Source organism: Colletotrichum navitas, assembly GCF_030913465.1.
Source record: "Colletotrichum navitas strain CBS 125086 chromosome Unknown LY79scaffold_128, whole genome shotgun sequence".
Lineage (NCBI taxonomy): Eukaryota > Fungi > Ascomycota > Sordariomycetes > Glomerellales > Glomerellaceae > Colletotrichum > Colletotrichum navitas.
The window spans coordinates 61116-85934 of NW_026850674.1; the positions used below are offsets into that span (position 1 = coordinate 61116).

Below are 24819 nucleotides of genomic sequence, written 5' to 3' on the forward strand. Positions count from 1 at the left end.
CCCAGCTCATGCTTAAGTCATGGCAAAACGTTCTTGGTCAGACGCCAATGAGAGTATGGAGTTTATGACGGTGAGAAGCATTCCGTGGAGCTGTTTTTGTCATACTACAAACTAACGCCATGTCTCAGTTGATGACCGCCGGAAATGGCGAACAACCTTTTCCACAGATATCTCGAAAAGTCAAGGCATGTGCCGCGTGCCGAAAACATAAGGTGTGCTATTGCCGCAGTACCACTGGCTTTGACCGAGAGATGAAAAGTTTGTGAGACTAAGCGAGAAATCCAGATCAAATGTATCATGGATGAAAGTGGTCCGCCATGTCGTCGGTGCGTCGAGCGTAACTTAGGATGCGTCTTGGGGAAAAACTTGCAAAGTATCATTGACGAGAAAACTCAGTGAGAGCAAACGGCGCACTCGAGATGGAACAAGATACTGATTCTCCAGCAGATGCAACCAGGCTATCCTCCAAGACCTTGAGAATCTTCATAACACTCTCAAAGAAGTCACGAGAAAGATTGATCTGCCGGAACCCGTCTCACTTCAATCTACAGCACTGCAAAAGTCCTTGGAGTCTCCACCACGATCGAGCCGCTTTGGTCGGGGCGTAAGCGACAACGGATACAGTATAGGAGCTTCTGGACAGGATAATTATGGTCCATCTTGCGACAACTCGCCAAAGGTCTCACCCGAGGATGGAAACCTTCCTCACGTGCCGATTCATTCGCTTTACGCCCTCACGAAGCTAAGAGCTTTGAGGTCACCGGACGCGCCAGATGGGCATTCGAGCCCTAGTCAGGATGATTTCATAGCAAGGGGTGCCTTGCGACTAGAGGACGCCGAGCGCCTGTTTCGTCTCTACCGAGATCGGCTCGATTCCTTCATATATGGTGTTGGATGCAAATATCAACAGTTGGATGAGCTGAGGCGCAAAAGCCCTATTCTGACGGCAGCAACATTGACCGTCGCTGCGCTTCACGACCCCAGTGCGAACAGCTTGTACGGTATTTGCAGCACAGAGTTCCGCAGGCTCACCGAAAGATCAATGTTCGATCGAAGGGTAAATCGCGACTATCTTCGTGCCATGTGCGTCGCGTCATATTGGCTCAGTGACATGAGCTGGATGCTTTCCGGATATGCGATAAGAAGAGCGGCCGAATGTAACTTACACAACAGCTATATCCGGACCATTGAGGAGAAGAGTGAAGAGGCAGCTGATGATGCGCGGTTGTGGTATATCTTGAACATATGCGATCAACATCTCGCCACATTGTACGGGCGACCTGCAATAGTACAGGAGGACTCTTCGATGCAGCAGTGGGAAAGCTTTCTAGAGTCGCCCGTATCAACTGAAGAGGACAAGCGTTTGACAAGTCAGGTGGCGCTCCTCGGTATCATTGGTAGCATCAGAGAACTGTTTGGGCCGGACAAGGGCCGGCCGACGCCGAGGGCCTATGTTCACCAAATTGCTCACTTCAACAAGCAACTTGACCAGTGGATCAAACATTGGTCAGATGCATTGCCAGGTTTGTTGTCGCCGTATATACCATATTGAATGATACTCGGCGCTCACACCTTGTAGAACAGCACCAGCATATTGGCCGCTTCCCCCGGAAAGGTGCTTTGTTACACTTCCACTTCGCCAAGCTTCACCTCTACTCCCATGTCTTTCGAGGCCTCTCGGGGGAGAATCCGATACCTCATCACTTTCTCGACTGCGCTGCCACAGCCATCTCCGTCGCAACCGCTACTATTGATTTCATCCTTACAGATCCGGATGTTGCAGCTGGTGTCGTAGGCATGCCATCCTATCTGCACTGCATGACCGCTTTTGCGTGTATGTTTCTCATCAAAGTAGCGGTCAAGTACGGAGGAGACGTTATCGAACCGGACAATGTCTGGAATCTGACAACAAGCCTCGTGCAGCACTTCCGGTCTCTGCCAGCAGGTCGTTGGCACCTGGCCAACCTTATGGCTCCAGGTCTCGAGCGAATGGCTGCGACGTTGAAATCAGGTCAATCTAACGAATCGAATCAAAATTTACGACCGCAAGCTACGGATTGTGCAACGCATCCCAATACTGACACTCTGATCAATTCTGGGCTCGCTGGACCGATCATTGACGAAGGTTTAATAGGTCCAGAAGAGGAATTCTTTTTTGATTACGATATGAGCTTTGGGGCCTGATCGGCAACGGCGGCGAAGTTGGATAACAGCCTGTACCTCGAATAAGAGCTACTTATTGATTAGCTAATTACTGCTAAGTAAAACCTTAGCCTACAAGATGTACTATCGCCATCCTTATGCCTAATTACTCACCTCACTGCCTTCCTTTTGCTGCGCAAGGCCTATAGAATAAGCTTTATTACCTCTCCTTGTAATACTATTAATACTAGTATACTTTATAGTTACAAGTGAAGTTATTATTATTATTATTATTATTAAATACTGCAATAGATAACTAGTAGCAAGAAGAAGGCTTATTAATTAATAACAACAGTATAGTTATTACTACACCTATTATTAAAGACTTAACTAAAAGCGTAGTCCTACTGCTGTAGCTAAAGAGGTAACAAAGAGTTAAGCAGCTATAGCTAGGTATAAGTAACAAAGGCAATAAAGTTATCCCTTCTTTAGTAAATAAAGGCAATAATATATAACTATCTATTAAAAGTGTTAGTTAAGCTAAAAAAAGGCTTTATACACTATAGAATACTAACTTAACCTACTGCTTTATAACTAAGCTTATTATACTTTACTAAAGCTATAAGCTAAATACCCTTAAGGCAGCTACACAAAAGCTAGCCTTTAATAAGCTTACTAGGTAGATAAATTTATACTACTAGTTTTATAGTACTATAATAGGCAAGTAGCTAGGTAATAAGTATAACGTTAAGAGAAAGAGATATAATACCTAGGTAAATATTACTTATAAATTAGGCAATATATATACTAATAATAGTAAAGTCCTCTGCACTAAAAAGGCTAAAGATACCTTTTTTATTAACTACCTATAGTATAAATAGGTATTTAAAAAAAGGTTAAGGCTACTAGACCTATACTATAAGATATAAAGTAATATATATAGCAAAGGTAATAATATTTAGTCTATAGATAATTTATTACAGGAGGTAGATTCTTTAGGTAAAGAAGAAGGTGCCTATAATAAAAAGAAAGACAGTATTAATAAAACTATATTATTAAATCAGCCTAGTTAAGTATTACTAGTGTTACTATTAATAGAATATACCTTAAGCCTAATTTAGTGCTAATAGTTACTACTATCTCTATTTCTACTAGTTTAAAAGCAAGGTAAAGCTCCCTTAGGTGCTAAAGCTAGTATATATATAGGCTAATTATTATAGTAGTTTAGGCACTATATAATAGTAACAAAGGATAAAGATATACAAGATAAGCTAATATAGTAAAAGGTTATAATAACCTACGTATAGGCTAACTTAGTAAAGTTTAAGGAAGAGCTAGACCCTATAGTCTACCTAGCTATATCTTTAACGTTAGTAATAAAGCTAAAGGGGTCACTTGTACTATAAGCAGTATATTAGAACTCTTTACCTAATAACTAGCTAAAAAAGGCATATATTACCTACGTTACTGCCTAGTAGACAAAGGGTTAAAAAAAGGTAGTTAGATAAGTTAAAAAAGGGTAGTTAGATAGGTTAAAAAAGGGTAGTTAGATAGGTTAAAAAAAGGTAGTTAGATAAGTTAAAAAAAAGTAGTTAGATAGGTTAAATAGTTACTAGTTATTAGTGTTTTTTTGCCTACTATAGTATATAAAAAAAACTACACTTTTTTACCTTTTTACTAGCTACTGTTACTATAACTCCTCTACTGTCTATTAGTAAATAATAACTTTACTTTACCCTTTATATAACTAGTTAGCCTTACTTTTAATTATAATAACGTTAATATCCTTAGGTATTTTCCCTTATTAATCTCTTTTTTTATAATAATAAATAAGGAAGTTATATAAGGCTATAACTATATATATAATTTTTACTTAAGTTATAATCTTATACTTTAGTGTCTACCTACTAAGGATCTACTACTTCCTTTTTAACTAGCTAAAGACCTACTTAACTATAATATAAAGGTAACTATAGCGTAAGTTATATAGCTCCTTTACTATTTTAGGTAGTTACCTAGAATCTCTCTAGTCTTATAAATAATAACGTATTTAACTATAGGGAAGTATAATACTACTCTGTCTACTAAACCTAGCATCTACAAGGAAATATTAACCCTCTAGGACACTAAATCCTCTGTTAAAGGCATAAGAGAGTAGGCTTATATTATATATTAATCCTTTAGCTCTAGTAAGTATATATAAGAAGCTCCTATTAAAGTAGACTACTATAAAGATATTTTATAATATAGTGCCCTTATAACTTTACTATATAATTTATTTATTATCTAGTAAGTACATAGGTATTAAGGTTCTATTAATAACGCCTATATAACTAGTAAATTTTTTCCTTTTCTTGTTAGTCTCTATTTTAAGTAAGACTTTACCTTCTAATAGCCCTCTTATATACACCTTATAAAGGATAATAAGGTATAGTATAACCTTATTAAACACTAGTAAGATAGTTAACTAACTAACCTTAAAGAAGTAACTAGTAGTCTACTATAACGCCTAAATTATAAAGATATAAAGATAAATAAGTACCTTTTACTTAACTATTAACTATTATAATAACTACAGTAGTATATTATTTTATAGCTACTTTATAAGTATATAAAACTACCTTTTACTTATATAAAAGGAGTTATAGAAGTAATAATATAACCTATTAAGTAACTACTAGTAAAATTACTATACCTTTATTATACTACCTTTGTTAACTACCTTTTTTTTAACTACTAGCTAGCTATAGCTAGATATAGTTATAATAGTAGTAATATAGGCTATAGTAACTACTAACAGTTAGGTGTAATCTATTATAAAGTGCTACCTAAGGTTTTACTAAGTTAGATAATAGTTAGATATTATTATAGGCACCTTGTAAAGACCTTATAATAAAATAGGTAGCAGTAGGGCAGTTATTTAATATTTCCTCTCTTTTAGGCAGCAAAAAAGTTATTCTTATTAAGGTATATGTTAAAATAGTAAGGTTTCTTATAGGCAAACTCTACTAATGAAAAAGGGGCCTTTTTTGGCCTAGCGCAGCATTTATTTGGTTTCTGACTAATATTTCCCCTCACGTTATCCAAGTTGGCGCGTTATCCAACATTTCCGCCGTTGCCGATCAGGCCCTTGGACTTTCCCCAATTTCCCAGTTTGTTATGCCATCCTTAAACACGAATGGCCAGACTATCTCGTGTCAAGATTTGGCACACGCCAACTATCAACCAACGGAACCAGGCATATGAACACAAACGCTTATTGCTGAATTAGTGCCCACCTTGACAGGCTCTGAAGGCATTAAAGGCATTAAAAAGTTTCTCAGAAATCGACATCTCATTTAATGAATTTATCTGGCCCACAGATGTATCCAAAACTTACATGCCTTGAATATTTCTTGGCCGGTACTCTCTCTCCAAGTACTGGCATTCCTCCTCACTCAGATTGACCTTGAGTGCCCCTATCATGTTCTTGATTCTATCTTCTGAGGTCAACCCTACAATAGGGTAGCATCCTTTTTGCAGAACCCACGCTGTCGAGACCAATGCCATGCTCACACCTTTCTTCTTCGCAATCTCCTCAACCCGGTTGACGATATCGAGATTGGCGTCAGCAAACCATTTTTGCGTCTTCTTGTCCGTCTGGCTTCGCAGCGATGCGCCATCCTCGCCTTCTTTGGAAAGAGGCTTTGCAAGAAGGCCGCGCGCAATCGGCGACCAAGGAATCACCCCGACCCCTGTTGCGCGGCAGAAGGGTAGCATCTCTCGTTCTTCCTCGCGGTAGAGAAGGTTGTAGAACGGCTGCATCGATATGAACTCTGTCCAGCCGTTTGACCGGGCGATGTACTGCAGGCGGGCGAACTCCCACGTATACATGGACGATGCTCCAATGTAGCGAACCTTCCCGGACTGGACGACGTCGTGCAGAGCTCGCATTATTTCTTCGGGTGGGGTTTCTCGATCGAGGCGGTGAATCTGGAGAACATCTGTGAGACCCAAGGTCAGTTGCATTACCTTGACTGTCAGAGGGCGCAAAATTACCGATATAATCTGTCCCAAGCCGTTCCAGGCACTGGTCAACAGCAAAAAAGATATGCTTTCTGCTTAAACCCATCTGGTTGACCAGTGGTCCATCATTCACACTGGCAGGTCTGGAATCATCATCCATGACTGGGTTGAAAATCTTTGAGAGGATCACAACCTTCTGCCGTGGAATGTTGAACTTCTTCAGTGCCTTGCCAATGATGACCTCTGACTGCCCATTTGAGTACGTATCGGCTGTATCCCAAGTGTTTATGCCATTTTCATATGCCACCTTCAACAGTTGCAGCCCCTCTTCCTCGTCAAGAACCCACGGGGATCCCTCCCACTTGGACGAGCCAAAGGCCATGCATCCCAGAATGATTTTGGAGATCTTGAGGCCGGTGTTTCCGAGTCTAGATAAATCTGCATTAAAAATCAAATTACAGTGATTGATCGCCGAAATAATTACGTCTGGGAAGCATATGCTGCACAGGAAACATGATGGTGGATCAAAAATACCCATTCAACTGACCTTATGTATTCCATCTTGACGATGCCGTGAGTCCGAGTCTCATTCGGTATTACAGCTGTAACAGCCTCTTAAAGCAATCGGTCTATGGCTGATTGTCCGTAAGTCTTCTAGTTCGATATATGAGGGTTTCGTCTTGCTCCAACGCCTTTATGACCTCGCTCCTCGGGGTCAACCCCTCCGTGGAAACACACTATTCCATCCCTGTCACCCCCGCCTTTTCAAATCAACGTGGATTGTTCCCCACCGGTGACGGAGCCACCCCGCAGCAATCGGGTCCATCGGTGTTCTCACCGGCGACCAACTCGGGTGTGCTGCATCGGCTCCTGGTCCGGCCAGAGGCTTCAAATATCGAGGGTGGCTGGCATACCTTTCCGTTTATGACCGGGCGAGTTCGGTAACTTGCAGAAAAGATGGGGAGAATCTTGGAGACGTAATACGTTCCCCTCATTGAGATGCGAGAGGGGTAAAGCGAAGTCGGACCGTGGACAATTAAACCCGAGAGGCGGGATCGCGACCCTTTTTCCAGAAACACCCCAGTTACTCTTGCAATTTGTAATTCTGATAACTCTTTTTACCAAAAGCGAGTCTGCAAAACGCCTATGTAAAACAAAATATGTCCAACGAAGTCCTTGTAACAGGCGCTGCTGGCTTCGTCGGCCAGGCCCTCGTCAGTGCCCTCATCAAAGCCAACCCCGCTACGACCCTTACCGTCACGGATGTCGTCGAGCCCCCAATCCCGATCGACGTGGCCGAAGAGAGCAGCCGGATCAATTCACTCAAGGCAGATCTCACGGACTCACAGGCGGTGAGCTCCTTGCTCTCAAAACAGTTCGGCGCAGTGTACCTGCTGCATGGGCTCATGTCTGGCGGCGCGGAAGCAGACCTAGATCTAGGGCTTAAGGTCAACCTTGACTCGGTTCGGAACGTCCTGGATTATCTCCGCAAGAACTACCCCGGAACCACCGTCGTTTTCACCAGTTCATGCGCGGTTTACGGCCCCAGGCAACCAGTTATCGAAAGCGAGACGGTGCCAAAACCCAAGACGTCATACGGCACCGAGAAGCTCATCGTCGAGTTGTTAGTGGAAGATTACTCACGACGCGGGCTCATCGACGGTCGGATTGTACGCCTTCCCACTGTTACTGTCAGACCTGGTGCCCCGTCCGCTGCAGCATCTAGCTTCGCCTCCGGCATCGTGCGTGAGTCTCTGAAAGGCATCAAAAACATTTTGCCCGTCAGCCGTGACCTTGAGGTCTGGGTCTGCAGCCCCGCAACAGTTGTCAAGAACCTCATTAAAATCAAGGATGTGCCTAAGGAGAGATTCGGTGACTCGAGGGTCGTAAATCTTCCTGGGATTACGGTTACGGTTCAGGAGATTCTCGACGCAGTAGAAAAGGTTGGTGGCAAGGAGGCACTGGCGCAGGTGGAGGAGAAGAGTGATCCTAAAATTTCGGCCATTGTAAATACATGGGCGGCTCGTTTCGATGTCAGTAGAGCGTATGAGCTGGGCCTGGAACCTGACGGGTCGATTTTAGACGCCGTTGAGGCGTTTGCGAAAACCTTGAAGGCATGAATGGTAGCTTCACGATGGATACAGTCAAATGATTAATGAAACGAATTTTCCCGTTTTAGTAGTGTATTTGAATCGCAATAAAGCACGTCGAAAACTTTGTATGTAGTCCTTCCGTAGTCGAACGTTGCGTCTTCCTCATGTCCCATTTTCATCAAATGTTTGGAAACATCTGGGGTGAAAACACTTGACAATCAACTTCGGAATCATATTTATAAGTGTAGCCAATAGGTGGAGTAGTATAAGACAGTACTTAGAAGACTCTGATATTAATAAGTCCATTATCTGGGTTATGAATATCTGATGCGGTAGGCCGAAGGCGTCTTGAACCCGTTGAATGTCTGCCATCACTTCATAGATCTTAAATATTAGAGTTTCGACCATGATCTTTTCACCGACATCTTTTGCCTCGACGATTCCTCTGGAACCACCAAGTAATCAATATCCAAAGTATTCACCATTGCAGGCGTAGCCTGGCTGAGGCTCGTAATACCACAAAGCCTCATCGAGGTTTCCAATTCGTCTTTGAGAACTATTCATAGTTGCATTTCGGTTAGAAATTAGCAACTTTGGATCAGTGGTGAGGATAACTTACTCTGTGAGAGGTGCTCTACGCCTTTTTGGCCGTAAACTAAAGAATAAAGGAACGGTCTTCCGACACCGACTGCCGTGGCACCAAGTGCAACGGCTTTCAGAATATCCGAGCCACGCTCGAAGCCACCATCAATATAGATCTCAAGCTTGTCGAATACTTGGGGCATTGCTTTCTGAGTTCGAGAAGAACCAAAATGGACGCTTGTGAGCTGTTTTAATCTCTTGTTAGTGAATGATTAGCCAATAAATTGGGTTTGGTGCGAAAAATTACCCATCCAAAGATCGACCGCCGTGATTGCTCAAAAGAACTCCATCAAGACCATACGCCACTGCTAATCTAACATCGTCTGCTGTCTGAACTCCTTTGAGCACGACCGGAACACCGCTGGCCTCTCTGATCCAAGTGAGATCTTCCCACGTGATTGAATTGTCAATGTACTGAGCCATCAAACGCCCTAGTCCACTTCCCTTGTTGTCACTGCTGCTTTCGGCGCCACTAATGGCAGCACGAACTGTGCCTGCTTGTGCCGCGCGCTCATCTGCTTCTCGCTTCCCAGGAACAGGGGCATCCACAGTCACAAAAACAGCCTTGATACCTAGTGAGCGGGCTGAACGAAGAATCTCTATCGTTTTTTGGCGTTCAGAGTTGACGTAAAGCTGGAAGAAGAAAGGGTGTGTTGGCGGGGCAGCTGAGACGATGGACTTCAGAGTGTAAGATGCATTGCTCGATATCTAAAGGCCCAACTATCAGTTAGATGATTCGTAAAAGCTCAATGTTCATACTCACACACTGAATAATGCCCTCGCTTGCAGCCCCACGACTCAACGCCAACTCGCCGTCGGGATGCACCAACTTTGCCATGGCGGCTGGTGAGATGAAAAACGGGGCAGAGGTTTCAAAACCCAAGATGTTGGTTCTCATGTCGACGTGAGAAACGTTTCTCAGAATCCTAGGCCGGATCATGATGCGTCTCACCAACCTCTTGTTGTTCTTGTGCGTTATGAGATCAGTGGCAGCGGAAGAGTAGAAGGCCCAAGCCTTTGGCGTGAGTGCTTTGGAAGCGACCGATTCCAAATCTGGCGCGCCAATAATAGATCCAAGTGGTGGTATAGCCTTATCTTCCTCTATAGGCATGTTAAGAGTCTGAGCTGTCTTTGAAACCGCCGTGCTCATGGTATCGCCTGTGGCTGGCTGTGATGCAGTTGCTACAGCGTCTGGAGTGGCATCTTGGAGAATACCAATGAACTTCTCGTCCGGCAGCTCCTCGAGTATATCGGGGGCATGAACTTCGTCGAATATCCTCGTAGCGTTTGATCCGGCGCATTTGAGTAGAGCTGTAAAGTAATTGAGATGAGCATTACGTACAATGTGATGGCATTGAGACTTGATTTGACTAACCGGACGGACCGCCTGGGTGCTCATTGATGAAGTTAGTGATATCCCAGACTTTTGAGTGCACTGCTATCCAACAGTCTGTCTCTTTATTATGCTTGCCCAGGTCAGTTAAACTAATCGTGGCTGTTTCGGTGTTCAATGTCTTGGTCGTCATTGCGTTCCAGTGCTGTGGTCACACTTTTCACTTTTCCTGTCTCGAAATGCTTTCTATGCGTCGCCTATGATCAACATGCAAGAATCTGTGAGAAAACCAGCGGGACAAGAAATCAACTTTGCGTAGAATGCTTTCAGTATCCGTGTCCTAGAGTACGACACTTCAAATCCTCCCCAATCCTCTAAGTTGTCTTTCCAGCGCTTAACAGTCATTGATCCTCTTGCTGATCGCTGCATTCCGGTCTTTTCGGTGACTATCTCCATTGTGGATTTCGCATGCACGTTACCCCCGCACATCGGCATTCTCGCCGATGTGGGCCACCACGATTTCAGATTTCATCACGCATTGGAGCATTCTCTCACATTGATATGAAACTCAAGCGACGCCAATGGTTACAGCTACATGCATTCCTTCCGTAGCCGAGGCTCAACCGAGCGGTAAGACTTGACGCAACTCATCGGAGGACCTTTCCCTATTGTTCTCCGCATTTTCTGGGGTCGATTTGTTGCTATCTTAGCGAGGGATTGATTTAAACTAAGTCGGCAGCTATCATTCATATTCCCTAACAATCGAGATATGTTCCAACTCAAAACTCCTCAGCTCCGTGAATTCGACTGAATATCATCATTACTCCTTCTGCAACTACCAGATCACTTCATCATGCCCTCCAGCACCATTGCTTCCAAGTCAAGACCTCTTCCAGCGGGGGTCTACACGCCAGTCGTAACGATCTACAAAGCCGGTGACCCGTTACAGCCCGTCGACCATGCCGCCATGTACAGGCAGTGTCAGGTTCTGATCAAAGCCGGCATGCACGGTCTTGTCTATCTGGGAACTAACGGCGAACTCTGCCTTCTCACCTCGGCCGAACGTAAAGCCATAATCGAAACTGCGGCTCAGTCCGCCAAAGACCTTGGACAACCAGATTATCCGATTGTCGCAGGTATCTCTGCCCAGTCAACACTGGAAACCATTCTCAACGCCAAGGAGGTCGCTACTGCTGGCGCGAAATTTGCTCTTCTGTTGCCACCCAGCTACTGGGCCAAAGCACTTTCCAATGATGCGATTTTGGGTTACTTCCGTGACGTTGCCGACAACTCGCCCATTCCGATAGTCATCTACAATTTCCCTGCAGTGACTTCTGGTGTGGATCTTGATTCAGATCAGCTGGCCGCTCTGGCGTCACACCCCAATATCGTGGCTGTGAAGTTGACTTGCGGCAACGTTGGAAAGGTAGTTCGCCTGACGAGCAAGTTCACGCACGAGCAGTTCGGTGTGTTCGGAGGTAGTAGTGATTACCTCCTCCCAACACTATATGCTGGAGGAAGCGGCTGTGTGACAGGGATGGGCAACATCTTTCCCAGTTCCACATCAGCTGTGTACGATTTGTGGAAGGCTGGGAGAACGGAAGTGGCTTCCAAACTCCAGGGAGATGTGGCCAATGCAGAATGGGCATGCAAGAAAGGTATAGCGGTTACGAAGTACGGCGCCTGGTACTTTCTTGGTCGTGATATTGGGCTTACTGATGAGTCCTCTTGGGAAATGAGGCGTCCATATCTGCCTTTGAGCGATGCAATGAAGAAATGGGCTTTAGAAACTTTGGGAGTGCTTGAAACTGCGGAGAAGCAAAAGTCGTGGATAGAATAGCCCGAGTATCGAAACCGGTGGAATAGTGTGCAAAACCTCGAGTGTTCATTTTGACCAACATAAAAGATGGCATTTCTATCTTCGTCCTATTTGCACAGGAACATATAGCTCAACCTTCCCGTTTAACATGGGCCTCATCTACCCAACTTTCCAGTTCATGTATTTTGACATATTTAATGTACTGGCGGTGGAAAGTGAAAGCAACATGCGCCACTGACAGCGGCCCTTTCTCAATAAAGATGCTTGGGTAACTCAACTCTCTGTTCGTCTTCTGAATGGAGTTGTTCGTCATGCAATAACCATCTCCTTCCTCAAGTACCCTTTCTTTCCATGTCAGACCGTCATCGCTGGAAATTGCGATGGTCAAATCTTTCCGAGGCGTTCCCCATATGGCGCTCTTTCCGTTGACAGAAGCCTGGTTTGGACGCTTGTCGTCTTTCGGTGTAATGTCATCGTAAAGTCCTTCTCTCTTTGCCATTTTAGGCTCCGCCGCAGATCTGTTGAAGACGATAATGGTATTTCCTGACGGTAGACGGGCGGCACAAATGCCGCTATTCGGGTTTGGTAAGGTAATTGGCTTTGGAGGATTCCAATCCAGGCCATTAGGGGAGGTGGAACGGTAAATACTGTCTGCCCACCGACTGCGGAAAAAGGCGGTATACTGGCAGCCCTTCTTCCCTGGGGGAATAATGTTCATGTGGACGCACCCCAAACTACCTGGAACCACATTCTCTGCCCATGTCTGACCATCATCTCGGGAGAAATAAACTGCCGATATGTCGTTGTTACCAATCCATCTCTGGCCTGGTGTTGTGCGGCAATGAAAAACCGGAAGAACCCACGTCCCATCGTCAAGGACCACCAGAGGTTGACGCACAAACGCTCCAGTGATACCTCGGAAGGGGAAGTGTGGTTCTGACCAAGTCATGCCGTTGTCGCTTGATATGCGAGCCATGATGAATGCACCATCTTGGTTGCCGGCATCTTGAGAGGTATGGAACAGCCATACGTCTCCTGTACTTGGTGCTCGGAAAAGAACTGGATTCTGACAACTGCGATTGACGTCGGCAGAGACTTTTTCGGGTGCAGACCAAGTGGTTGAGCCAGGTTCTTGACGAGATAGCCAGATACTGATATCTGGAAGGCCTTCTTGGGAACCCCCAAACCACGCGCAAAGCAGAGTCTGATCGGGAAGTTGAAGAAGGTTGGAGGCGTGGGACTGAACAGTTGCTGCAGGGATGGCAGCGGTGCGGAGCGTCGGAGACATAGTCAAGGAATCGTTTGACTTTGGGCTGAAAGAGTGAGTAATAGTATAACTTACGAAATCAAAGCAAATAATACTTCGGTGAAGCGTCAAGAAGATCAGAGGGAACCCTATGCTTCGTGCAAGTGGTGTTAGACGTGGATGCATTATGGGTGATTTTTGCTACCCCTCATCTGCCGTTCTCGGGGCCGATTTCTCTCGTCAATCAGTGTCAGTCGGCGTAACCTCCGGCCCCACTCACATCAAGGCATCGGGTAGTACTGGCTAAACCCTGTGTTGCCAGAACGTCAAGTGGCTTCGGCTCGGTTGGCTCACCGAATTTCCTAATTTTGCTTAATCTATGCGGATAGGACTGTCAAGGAGGGTCGATGAACCGAGACATGAAAGCGGGCGATCAGTTCCTAGCGAAGGCAAGACAAAGTGACAATTGTTCGTGATTACGGGATTCTCTCCGAGATAGACTCAGCTTCTCATGCAGTTATGGGTCGAGGTGGATTGTGGGTTACGCGGGGTAGTTCGGCTCCTGGCATTTTCCCCACTGGGACTGCTTGGCTTCCCGGGGAAGAATCAAGTCAGTTTATAGGAATATATGATACAGCTCGAGGTCTTCTGTCCTGCAACTTGAAAGAGTAGAGATTCTTGACCGACTTCATTCCCTCGATAAGCTCGACAATTCAACAAACACGCGGGATAGTTCAGCAGCAAGGTCGTCAAAATGGGTGGAGGAACTTCACTGTGGGCTTCTCCCGACTGGAAGAAGGACCCCAGAGAAATCTTCAACTCGAAACTTCTCCTTCTGGGCATCACGATCGCTTTTGCTGGCTGCTCTTACGGTTTTGATCAAGGAAATATCGGAGGCGTTATGACGTTCCCATCCTTTCGAAAAGCCTTTGGTTTTGACACCATAAGCGAAGCTGAAGCAAACACAAGAGGTATAGAAGATTGCAGCCAAAGTCTTGTCAAAATGCTGATAGCTGGTATAGAAGGAAACATAGCGGCTATGCGTAAGCATTCTTGATGTAAATTTGGTAATGTCTTGGTCTAAGTACTGCGACTATAGTGGCGGCTGGTGGAAGCGGAGGTGCTTTACTAGCAGCCCCGTTATCCGACTTTCTCGGGAGAAAGAAGTCTGTAACCGTTATGGCAGGCCTCTTTCTTGTTGGATGCTCCATGCAAGAGGTTCCCAGCTTGGCAGTTCTTTATGCCGGGAGACTACTAGCCGGACTAGCCATCGGAGCAACTTCAATGGTGAGTACACAGCGGTTTAAGACACGGCTTCGTTCATTAAACCTCAGTGGCAACAGCTTGCGCCTCAATACCTTGCGGAAAATTCTCCAAAGTCGATCAGAGGCTCTCTCACCACATCTTACAACTTGATGATTATACTGGCACTGGCGATTGCCTTCTGGGTCAATTGTAAAGTTCAATGAATCTTACCTGCGGCACTGTCTGTAACACTACCTAGGCTTACGGAGTACTGACTATACAATACAGATGCGGTAAGCCTATGGCCCGAAAAGGACCTTAACGACAATAAGTCTTGGCAATTAGCCCTAGGCATTCAGTTGATTCCTGGATTCTTCTTATTTGCCTTGATCTGGTGTAAGCCCACCTTTGGACATCCTTAAAAGTATCCAGAGATTGACATGGCGACTTTCAGTTGTTGTCGAAACTCCACGTGCCCTTATATCGAAGGGGAAAAATGAACAGGGGTTGAGGAATCTCTGCGAGCTCAGGGGCTTGCCTGAAGACCACACATATGTCCGCCAAGAGTACATGGAAATTCTGGCTCAAGTAGAAGCAGAGCAAAAGACTGGAAAAGGTATTCTAATCACATGGTTCCTTGTGCGAAATATTGTCCCTAATAATTGCAGGTTATGGCTACGTTCTTGTTGTCAAAGATATCGCCACCAATGCGAGCAACCGCCGACGACTTTTCCTTGCTGTTATGCTCTTTCTGTTCCACAAGCTCACTGGGACCGATTCACTGAACTACTTTGCTCCTCAAGTATGTCTCTTTCTCAAAATTGTAACCCTTGTCGCTGACATAGTATAAGATCTTCGCTATGGTTGGAGTTCCAGCGGGCTCAAGCTCACTTCTGACCACTGGAGTGTACGGTGTGGTCAAGCTTGCGACGACCATCATCTACGTAACAGTCATCGTCGATCGCGTTGGCCGCCGGCTCCCTCTCATTGTTGGTGCCATCATCCAGGCAACGTCAATGCTTTACATCGGCCTCTTTCTTCGGTTCTCCAAAGTTGAGCCTGGCAGCGGAACAACCCCAGGCAGCATCGTAGGCATCATCATGTAAGTTGTTACCCTTCCTCCCTTGGCTGCAGCTTAGATTGACGATTAATCCATCGAATAGGATATATCTTTATGCATTTGGCTGGTCATTCGGCCACTCCGTCGCTCCGTATGTTGTTGCTGCCGAGATATTTCCTTCGAGGATTCGGTCAGTATGCATGTCTTGCTGCCTCTTCACGAACTGGATTGTCAATTATGGCATCACTTCCGCAACTCCTCACATGCTGGCGAAAATGAAGTACGGCACTTTCCTATTCTTCGCCGTAATGACATACATCGGCGCTATTTTTGTCTTCTTCTGCCTTCCGGAACTCAAGGGCCGCAGCATTGAGTCTATGGATGATTTGTTTGCAAATTCCCTTTGGACTATGTTCAAACGCGCATACCCTACTGCTGATGAGAAGGTTCGACACGATGTTCGGGAGCAGCTGCATCAAGAAGAGAACAAGAACGTGCCGCACGTGTCCATGATTGAGGACAGTGGGAAACGAGCATAAAGCAGGCAGAGTTTGAACTAGGAAATTGCCGATAATATAGTTGAGCCATTAATATCTATAGTAGGATCGCTATTCGAATAAAATTGCCATCTATTGGCTAGTTTCCTTATCTTCATGCTACCCTACCAGTTACTGAGTCATGAAAAAGCGCCACTCTGAGACAATCAAGGTTAACGTGTGAAGTCGAGATAACGGAGAACCGGCCTCACCATAAGGAATGGCTAGTAACACTTTCTATTGGTCTTTCAACTTGAGGGCTCACCTTTCAGGGAGGGTGGGAAAGAGTGGGAACAAGATGACAGCCGCGTATCCGCTGTTGCGGGGAAGATATTTCTAACGTACTAGAGTACATCCACCGGCTTGGGTGCTAGAGCAAAACAGGCCAGCGCCCCAGTAAAGAGTGAGCTGAGGAATTCCGTTATCTCTTCCTGCAGTCCACTCATTGTGCGTGGGCCGCCTCCAGGTCCCTCTTTTCCCTCTTGACATCAAGAACCCCCATGTGTCGCCTATGCCATCGGTTACGCCCAACACGCCAGAAACCGTCCTTTGGGGTTATGTGTACATATTCTATGGAGGGCCAAGCCGAAAACGCCGTGGCATCAACCACACAGTCGGAAACCCGACGTCGAAAGGGCTCAAAGCACGATAAAACGGGGTGTCTGACTTGCCGATATCGGTAGGAACCCATGAAATATTGTCCCCACGGCCATTCTTTTGTTGCTAATCTGACATCCTGCGACCCAGACGGAAGAAATGTGTCGAAAACACCTTTCCAACATGCGGTTCTTGTGCTCGTCTGAACTTGAAGTGTGTTCGGTCGTCAGCTCGCGATGTTGTGCCACCAAGCTGGGTTGACCAGAAGCAATCCTTCAAGCAAATAGAACCAACGCCGAGGACTTCCAATGTGCCCGAATCATCGTCTTCTTTCCCACTGTGCTCAACAATGCCCACTGGAGACCATCTCGAGCCCCATCAAAAGCGTCAGGTCATGCGATATTATATCACAGTCTTGTGCCACTACCTGACAGCCAGTGAACAGTTCAACTCGTTCCTATCGGGTAAGTCTCGCGCGAAAATTTGTGGAATCATACCTATGGCTCAATCCGTCTTCCCAGAGTTCTTGCTAACCGAACCTTCCAGCCTTTCTTCCCATGGCCATGGAATCAAATGTTCTATATGACGCACTGGTAGCATTCGCTTCGGGACATTTGTCTCTTTCCAATGAATCTTACAAATTAACTGCCCTTAAGGCTCACTCAACGGCCATCAGCAATTTCACAACAGCCTTGAGCGCGCCCCAGCAGCATGTCACATGGTATGAGACACAAGCGGCAACATGTCTTGCCTTTGTTGTAGGAGAAGTCAGCAGAGGCGACAATCATGGATGGTCTGCTCATCTCCATGGAGCGAAATTACTCATTGAATCGGCTGTCGTCAATACAAGCAAGGGGAGGGTGCTGCGTGGTCCAGATGTCTTCAAGAACAGTTCCGAAGGGCAGTGGATTCTTCGAAACTTTGCATATCATGACATTATCGGCAGCGTCACTCTAAGGAGACGACCTTTGCTTGACTGCGGCTATTTGGATGGCATCACAGATGTTGTTGATACATACCTAGGCGTTGCCACAGATCTACTCCGTCACGTCGCAACTCTTAGCATTCTTGACGAAGAAACAAAGCTTGGACCCGAATTTGCAGCTGAGGATATATCAAAAAGAAAAGCACTCTTCTACGTCACATGCTCAAAAGTCGAGCAAGACTTGCAGCATTGGCAATGCCGGCATGATGCCGCTCCAGAACTTGCTGCTATGGCATACGCTTTCAGGGGCGCAGTTTTAATAATCTTGTACCGACTCATTCGGGATCGACTCACCTCTGAGGGCGATGGCAAAGGTGGAAGATTCACTGCTCCGGGATGGAACACACTACCGGCGAAGATACGTACTCAAGTATCGAATATCTTGAGGCATGTCTCAGATATATCCATTGGCTCTCATACCGAATCGGCTATACTGTTTCCACTTTTTCTGGCTGGTAGCGAGGCTACAGAGGACGGACATATGGATGCAGTCCGCGTCCGCTTGCAGATGACGTTGCAAAAGCGGCAATTTCAGAACATTGCACGGGCTTTGACTATCTTGGAAGATTTGTGGCAAAGAAGGCAGGTTGCGGGTACAGGTCAGGTTGACTGGACAGACATTCTGGACGAGACCGGAGAACACCTTTTGTTAACGTAATTACTGCACCGTCAAGTTTGCTCTTGCTTAGCACTCAGTAAAAATCACGTCTTTATCAGATCGGACCCTATTCTCGGCCGTACTTTCTTACCCCGCCTTGCGCCGATATCGGGCGATACGCCAGATACGCTGTGCAGATAGATGCACAGCACGCCTTGAACCCACTTGAAACCAATGCTTTCCGGTCCTCGGAGTTATTTAATCGAACGAAAGGGTGTAAAGGATTGGTGATTTTCAATAGCGAACCCCCCCAGCGTGCAACTTTTTAATCTCCGATTATACCTTTTGCCAGTCTCGAAAAAACGGTGTGCTGAAATGGCTACTGACCCACAAGGTATCGTCGAGGCCGTCTCGAAAACCGGCCCTGCAAGCAAACTCGCAACTGAAGCAACCGGAAAGGGGGCTCCTGTTACCAGTGCTGTTCTTTATCGCTCGATCAAAAGTGTACCGCCGCAGGTCGTCTCAGCAAATGGAAATCATCTGACTTTTTCCGATGGCCGAACCATCCTTGATACAACCTGTGGTGCTGCCGTCGCATGCATAGGCATGAACAACGAGCGAGTGAAAAAGGCGATGGTTGAGCAGATTGACAAGTTTGCTTATTGCAATTCTACGTTCTTTGGTCATGAGGTTGGCGAGCAGCTGGCGGCTGAGCTGGTACAAGGCACTGGGGGTGCTATGTCGAAAGCCTTCATCATGTGCTCCGGTAAGAGATGGGCGCGGATTTGCCTTTTTGGACAAAGCCTGCTAAACGTTTGTCACAGGCTCTGAAGCAATGGAGGCTGCAATGAAAATGGCGCGGCAGTATTACTTGGAGCTATCCCCACAACAGCCCAAACGCGTCAACTTCATTGCCAGGGAAGGCTCATATCATGGGACGACTCTGGGCTCGCTCTCAATGAGCGGTCATGTGGCTCGGCGGAGCCTGTTCTTAGATCTTCTGCTACCCAACATCGGTAGAGTCTCGGCTTGTAATGCGTATCGTGGAATGACAGAAGGCCAAACGACGGAAGAATACGTCGCACAACTAGCGGATGAGCTAGACCGCAAATTCCAAGAACTGGGACCTGACACAGTGTGCGCGTTTGTTGCTGAGCCCGTCGTTGGCGCTGTAGGATCTACCACAACATCTTTTAAGAGTGTAGCTGTGCTGATTTCTGGATACAGACTCTGGGTTGTGTCCCAGCTGTTCCTGGGTACTTCAAGGCCATGAAAAGTGTTTGCGACAAATACGGTGCTCTTCTGATTTTGGACGGTTAGGGCCTATCATCCAACCAAATGCTTTCGAATAAAGCTGCTAACCTGTTCTCAGAGGTTATGTCCGGAATGGGTCGTTCAGGAACGCTGCATGTATGGGAGCAAGAAGATGTGGTGCCTGACATACAGACGATTGCGAAAGGACTTGGGGGTGGTTACGCGCCGATGGCTGGTATGCTCATCAACCACCGCGTAGCTGATGCTCTCAAAGATGGATCTGGGTAGGCTTCTACTACAATTCGACTGTGCAGGAATATTGCTAACTATAAGGGTTAAAGAGCTTTCTCTCATGGACACACTTATCAAGGCCATCCTGTGGGATGTGCTGCGGCCTTGGAGGTGCAGCGTATTATTCGAGAAGAGAACCTGGTTGCAAATGTTCGCAAGCAGGGCGCCCTCCTGGAAAAGCTCTTGAGGGAGCATTTGAGTGAGCATCCCTATGTTGGCGATATCAGAGGAAAAGGTCTCTTCTGGGGAGTAAGTTGACAGAAATCCTTGCGAGAAACCGTGGATCAATTAACCAAGTCGTGTTTGTAGATTGAGCTTGTCCGCGACAAAAAGAGCAAAGAGCCCTTCCCACGATCAGCAGACATAGCCAACAAAATCTATCTCAATGGCTTGGACAAGTTTGGAATAAGCCTTTTCCCTGGAAATGGGACAAAGGACGGAAATCTGGGCGACCACGTTTTTCTTGCGCCGGCTTACACAAGCACCAGCGATGAGATTGAGTACATCGCTGCGAGGACCAGAGACGCCGTTTTCAAGACGTTTGATGAGCTTGATGCCAGTTCTGATGGTTCTACTTGATTGGAATCGGCATCGGAATGCCCATGACGAAGATGAATGCATGCTGCAATGGCAAAGGCTTTTGGATCACCCCGTAAACCTGAAACTGGCGGATTACAACATTATGCTTTGCCTTATGTCTATATACTCACAGACTAATCATTTATTTTCTTATATTTGATCGAAGTTGGCGGCCTTTTCTATTGGAGGGCTTCAGCCAAATTGATATTAGTCAATTGATCATTCAATCTCCTGGCCATGAGTTCGACTATGTGAAAAATGTAGCGCAGATGGATGCGACGACTTTCCTAGTATATCCCTGCTCTTGTCATCCAGAGTAATTGATATGCACCGAGCTTTAAATGCAGATACGTATGATAATTATCTTTGATAGCTACGCTGAATCCTCCAATCCATTGCACGTGAATACCCAGCTCACAATACCCATTCTTCTGTGCATGTTCCATGATGGAACCACAGTTCAAAATGGCCTTTCAGCATGTCTGGATCAACTGCTTTTTAGTAGGTAATTATATATTAGTTTGAATCGAGTCAACTGACAGTGAGAAACATGATTACTACGTTGGTGGAACAAGATGAGGTAAAATTGCTTCGATCCTACCTGTCTTACTTGAGTCGGATTGTTGGAAGATTCGTGTTATTATGTAGGTGAAGTTTACTTACCAAGTTGACCCAACTCACCTATACGCTTTCTACCTCTGAAGGCGAGCTGTAATGCGGCCGCTTCTTTCGTGATAGCCGCCTTCAAGTTGTCAGACCTCAGGAGATAGAATATGCATGGAAGGCTACAACCATTAAGCTTGCCGTTCATCTCAGTCCTTACGCTTTGGTTCCCGAGAACAGCCGTACAGACGACAGCGAAAGTACATGAGACGCCACCTTCTCCAACGATGGTTTTGTGAGACCCAACTTGCACTTTGGCCTTCCCAACTATCCTGCCTTGAGTCATGATGATTCAAGGGCTAGATGTCTTAGCACAGGCGAAGAGCACAAGTCTCTAGACTTGTCACTATCGTGGTCATACTATCCTCACCCTACCCTCGGTTTTGGAAAGCTTGTGCTAGTCTGAAGGTTTTCGACATAAGCACTCCAAGCACTATTTACCTACCTGTGAGCCTTTCTGAGCAGCGTAGGCTAAATTTGCGACATACCTGATGGGATTTCATTCATTGAAAGCATGTCCTTCTTGGATGACAAGCGGTCGTGATATTAAGGCATCGATTGTCAACAAGATCTAGAATGTAGAACCGTAGAACTTCATATGAACGAAGCGAGAGACGAGCATACATATAACAAACTATGGCCGAAAGGTAATATGTAAGCAATACGAACCTGATCTTTATGTCTGGTTGGTTTCTGATAAATAAACAAAAATAATCGCCTGAACATTCTGACAGTAACCAGTTATACGCTGATCCCAAGTAACTTCAGGCGTGTCGTGATATCCCTGATCCAGCCTCCGTTCCGCTTCTTGCGAAATCGGTCTGTTAAGGAAGAGATGAAATTGATTCTTGGCGTTGTGGAATCGCCTTCTTCCAATTTAAGCCTAACTAAAGCTTCTTGCCTTTCGAGGTGGAATTACCAGCGCAACAAAAATCCTGTCCCCGGGTTCGATCTCACCTAATCCGGAAAGAGGTCAGTAGATTAGACTACATTTCGGTATATGGACGGTGCTCGGTAGTGTACCTCTGATTCCGGATCAATGTCCATGACCCACGAAATGAAACTTGCCGAGCTTGCCGAGGTAGAAGCTGGCAGATTGATGAATGGATGAATGCGTGCGAAGAACTGTCGATTGCAGACATCTCCAACTGTTACTGTATTACCCAACCTCTGTGCGGACCTCTGTCAAATCAAAACAATATCATCAATCAGAGTAAAAGAATACAAATGGGGATTTATCTGCCTTGATGCGATGCTCACAAACGATCCACTCTTCATTCTCCAACTTTGAGACGACCACACTTTACGTGGCCATTCCTTTTTACAAGAGGATGTATAAGTGTTGCGATGTTGACCATCGCGGATAAATATCGGAGTTATTAGGTTAACCCCAATGACTCATCGCCGGCAAATCCTCAGATATTTAGCCATAGAATTCTCTAGGGATTTATAGGCAATAAGTTAGTTATTTAACTAACTAACCTACAATAATTATCCTTTTTTTTTTATATATAATAAAGAACTATAGTTACCCCTATTATTTATTAATTACTACTAATATATATAGTTAACTATATTAACTTATCTTTTAGTGTTACTAACACTAATTAATAGTTAACTTTACTATTAACTATATAGGTTAACTTTACTATTTAAACTATAGATTAGTAAGGTCTATAAGAAAAGGTAATTATTACTAGTTAATTATTTATATACCTAGAGTAAGTAAGTACTAAAAAATACCTCTATAAATACCTTTACTATAATAGTTTATACTAATTACCTATTATAATAGGTTAATTAATAGATCTATAACTAGTCTTTTTAACTAGTAGAAACCTTATTAATTTATACTTATTATATAAGCTTTATTACTTTTAGAGAAGCACTTTTAACTATAAAAAACCTTTTACTTTATATACTTATAGCTAACTAGTAATTATTTACTATATCCTATTTATTATAAGCTTTTTAGCTTACTAACTTCTTTTTTCTATATATATACTTCTTTTACTAACTAATAGTATTAATAAGTTACTAATATAATAGCCTATTATTTCTTTTTTTTACTAACTAATAGTATTAATAAGTAGCTAATATAATAGCCTATTATTTTTCCTTAAGTTATTTACTTATAAAAGTGTATTTTTCTTTAGCTGTTTATACTACTAGTAGTAATCCCTCTAATAAATATATATACCTTTTAGTCTACTAGAAGAAACGCCTATATTTAAGAGGTTATTAGGCTAATAGAGTATAATAGTAAATAATACTATACCTATAAGTAAAAGACCTAAGCTAAGATAAGTAAGTATAATAAGCTTATAAGTAAGTAAGGCTTATAAGCTACTACTTTATTACCTATAAGGTAATAAGAAGAGGTTTATAGTAAGTATAATATATTACTTTACATAAAGTAGTAAGTAGTAGTAATTAATAATATATTTACTATACTTATTAACCTTATATAGTATATTCTCCTATAGTAATAAAGAAAGGACTATATTAAGAAGTTACTAAATAACCTTATAAGTAAGTAATAAGCTTTTATACTTAATACTATTACTATATTTTATATTAGTAGTTATAAGTACTATAACTATATTAGTAGTAAATTACTTTACTATACCTATAAGGATTTTAGTAAATAGTCTATAAATAACTTTAAGATAATTAACTAAAAGGTCTTAATAAGCCTATATAACTTTTTTATTAATTATAGTATATAGGTTAACTATAGTAAACACTTATTAATTACCTAATGTATATTTAATACTTTTTAATAAAAGGAAGACACCTACTAGACTAATAAGATAATTACTATTATTAAAAGATAATTATATAACTTTAAACTATACCTTAAAGACCTTAACTTTATTAAGAATATCTAAGGTTATAATATAATCCTATATAGTAAAAAACTAGCTAAAGTACACTTATTACTAGTAATTACCTATTAGACCTTTTATAATAACCTAACTTTTACTTTACTATTACCTTTATTAACACTAAAACCTTATATAATAGCTAAAATTAATAGCCTATATATAATAACTACTATACTATAGTAAGAGCTTTTATTAACTATAGTAATATTAATAGTAATATTAAGGCTAACACTAAAGTAAATAAGTAACTTTATAAAGATATACTTTAATAACTAGGCTATAAAATACACTAGTAGCTAGTATAAGACTATTAACTTAAAATTACTATTATTCTATAACCTTTATGTCTAGGTAAGTATAATATAAGACTACTATAGAGTAGTAATTTAAGTAATACTCTAAGGTAAACTATAAAAGTATTATACTTTTACTTTTTACTAATAGGTAAGTAATTTTAATACTTTAATAGTAAAGCTTAAAGAATAATTTAAAGGTAATAAAGTATACTTAGCCTATATTACTAAGCTTTACTATATATTATTTAACTTAATTACTTATAAAAACTATAGTAAGAATAAGCTTAAGATTCTTAAGTTACTTATTAAAAAGGTTACTAAACTAGTTAAAGTAACTACCTATAATAGCCTACTTAAGAATAAAGATTATTATAAGTGCCTTATTATCTATTACTATAGTATACTTAAGTGTACTATAGCTCTTTTTAACCTACTAGCTATATTCTATAGCCTCTATATATAACTATATAATAAAGTAGTAAATACTTTACTTTACTATAAGCTACTTATATAATACCTTATAAATAAATCTACTATAGAAGATAAG

General features: G+C 43.5%; 9 protein-coding genes across 9 annotated transcripts; 6 read left to right on the top strand and 3 right to left on the bottom strand.

Annotated features, from left to right (window-relative positions):
• Nucleotides 1-131: 131 nt before the first annotated feature.
• On the top strand, nt 132-2184 carry LY79DRAFT_528382 (uncharacterized protein; the record flags this gene model as incomplete). The annotated part of the gene is made up of 4 exons (XM_060556018.1): nt 132-212; nt 286-395; nt 448-1523; nt 1580-2184. 4 exons carry the CDS (start codon nt 132-134, stop codon nt 2182-2184), a joined length of 1872 nt encoding a protein of 623 aa, XP_060407838.1.
• Nucleotides 2185-5300: 3116 nt separating this feature from the next.
• LY79DRAFT_571603 (NADP-dependent oxidoreductase domain-containing protein) lies at nt 5301-6860 on the bottom strand. Its single transcript, XM_060559266.1, has 3 exons — nt 6695-6860; nt 6181-6575; nt 5301-6125 (listed from the first exon to the last, which is right to left on the bottom strand). Exons 1-3 carry the CDS (start codon nt 6706-6708, stop codon nt 5518-5520), a joined length of 1017 nt encoding a protein of 338 aa, XP_060407839.1. The 5' UTR covers nt 6709-6860; the 3' UTR covers nt 5301-5517.
• A 370-nt stretch (nt 6861-7230) lies between these two features.
• LY79DRAFT_571605 (NAD dependent epimerase/dehydratase) lies at nt 7231-8495 on the top strand. The gene has a single exon (XM_060559267.1). The coding sequence runs from the start codon at nt 7308-7310 to the stop codon at nt 8265-8267; it is 960 nt and encodes a 319-aa protein (XP_060407840.1). The 5' UTR covers nt 7231-7307; the 3' UTR covers nt 8268-8495.
• A 40-nt stretch (nt 8496-8535) lies between these two features.
• On the bottom strand, nt 8536-10608 carry LY79DRAFT_679643 (cytochrome b2). The gene is given in 6 exon segments (XM_060564528.1): nt 8536-8796; nt 8860-9031; nt 9049-9067; nt 9130-9590; nt 9646-10193; nt 10258-10608. 6 exon segments carry the CDS (start codon nt 10406-10408, stop codon nt 8633-8635), a joined length of 1515 nt encoding a protein of 504 aa, XP_060407841.1. The 5' UTR covers nt 10409-10608; the 3' UTR covers nt 8536-8632.
• A 231-nt stretch (nt 10609-10839) lies between these two features.
• LY79DRAFT_643613 (dihydrodipicolinate synthase) lies at nt 10840-12095 on the top strand. Its single transcript, XM_060562404.1, has one exon. It carries the CDS (start codon nt 11069-11071, stop codon nt 12053-12055), a length of 987 nt encoding a protein of 328 aa, XP_060407842.1. The 5' UTR covers nt 10840-11068; the 3' UTR covers nt 12056-12095.
• LY79DRAFT_643614 (glycosyl hydrolase) lies at nt 12085-13652 on the bottom strand. The gene is made up of 2 exons (XM_060562405.1): nt 13635-13652; nt 12085-13514 (listed from the first exon to the last, which is right to left on the bottom strand). Exon 2 carries the CDS (start codon nt 13464-13466, stop codon nt 12165-12167), a length of 1302 nt encoding a protein of 433 aa, XP_060407843.1. The 5' UTR covers nt 13467-13514; nt 13635-13652; the 3' UTR covers nt 12085-12164.
• A 345-nt stretch (nt 13653-13997) lies between these two features.
• On the top strand, nt 13998-16124 carry LY79DRAFT_679659 (quinate permease; the record flags this gene model as incomplete). The annotated part of the gene is made up of 9 exons (XM_060564529.1): nt 13998-14251; nt 14303-14323; nt 14380-14567; nt 14624-14735; nt 14814-14921; nt 14980-15141; nt 15194-15327; nt 15371-15627; nt 15689-16124. The coding sequence occupies exons 1-9, from the start codon at nt 14035-14037 to the stop codon at nt 16122-16124; spliced, it is 1635 nt and encodes a 544-aa protein (XP_060407844.1). The 5' UTR covers nt 13998-14034.
• A 407-nt stretch (nt 16125-16531) lies between these two features.
• On the top strand, nt 16532-18412 carry LY79DRAFT_618781 (fungal-specific transcription factor domain-containing protein). Its single transcript, XM_060562028.1, has 3 exons — nt 16532-16800; nt 16869-17182; nt 17265-18412. Exons 1-3 carry the CDS (start codon nt 16622-16624, stop codon nt 18359-18361), a joined length of 1590 nt encoding a protein of 529 aa, XP_060407845.1. The 5' UTR covers nt 16532-16621; the 3' UTR covers nt 18362-18412.
• On the top strand, nt 18413-20659 carry LY79DRAFT_571616 (aminotransferase class-III). Its single transcript, XM_060559268.1, has 6 exons — nt 18413-19067; nt 19126-19472; nt 19529-19616; nt 19674-19839; nt 19897-20095; nt 20156-20659. Exons 1-6 carry the CDS (start codon nt 18677-18679, stop codon nt 20423-20425), a joined length of 1461 nt encoding a protein of 486 aa, XP_060407846.1. The 5' UTR covers nt 18413-18676; the 3' UTR covers nt 20426-20659.
• Nucleotides 20660-24819: the final 4160 nt, after the last annotated feature.

Coding starts and splice junctions, on each gene's coding strand:
- LY79DRAFT_571603 (XM_060559266.1), bottom strand. Junction 6,126..6,180: donor GCTTGGGACAGATTATATCG/GTAATTTTGCGC, acceptor TGGGTCTCACAG/ATGTTCTCCAGATTCACCGC.
- LY79DRAFT_571605 (XM_060559267.1), top strand. CDS start 7,308: ATGTCCAACGAAGTCCTTGTAACAGGCGCTGCTGGCTTCGTCGGCCAG.
- LY79DRAFT_679643 (XM_060564528.1), bottom strand. CDS start 10,408: ATGACGACCAAGACATTGAACACCGAAACAGCCACGATTAGTTTAACT. Junction 10,194..10,257: donor GCACCCAGGCGGTCCGTCCG/GTTAGTCAAATC, acceptor ATTACTTTACAG/CTCTACTCAAATGCGCCGGA. Junction 9,591..9,645: donor GCGAGGGCATTATTCAGTGT/GTGAGTATGAAC, acceptor TTGGGCCTTTAG/ATATCGAGCAATGCATCTTA.
- LY79DRAFT_643613 (XM_060562404.1), top strand. CDS start 11,069: ATGCCCTCCAGCACCATTGCTTCCAAGTCAAGACCTCTTCCAGCGGGG.
- LY79DRAFT_643614 (XM_060562405.1), bottom strand. CDS start 13,466: ATGCATCCACGTCTAACACCACTTGCACGAAGCATAGGGTTCCCTCTG.
- LY79DRAFT_618781 (XM_060562028.1), top strand. CDS start 16,622: ATGTGTCGCCTATGCCATCGGTTACGCCCAACACGCCAGAAACCGTCC. Junction 16,801..16,868: donor TGTCTGACTTGCCGATATCG/GTAGGAACCCAT, acceptor CCTGCGACCCAG/ACGGAAGAAATGTGTCGAAA. Junction 17,183..17,264: donor GTTCAACTCGTTCCTATCGG/GTAAGTCTCGCG, acceptor CGAACCTTCCAG/CCTTTCTTCCCATGGCCATG.
- LY79DRAFT_571616 (XM_060559268.1), top strand. CDS start 18,677: ATGGCTACTGACCCACAAGGTATCGTCGAGGCCGTCTCGAAAACCGGC. Junction 19,068..19,125: donor AGCCTTCATCATGTGCTCCG/GTAAGAGATGGG, acceptor CGTTTGTCACAG/GCTCTGAAGCAATGGAGGCT. Junction 19,840..19,896: donor GCTCTCAAAGATGGATCTGG/GTAGGCTTCTAC, acceptor TAAGGGTTAAAG/AGCTTTCTCTCATGGACACA.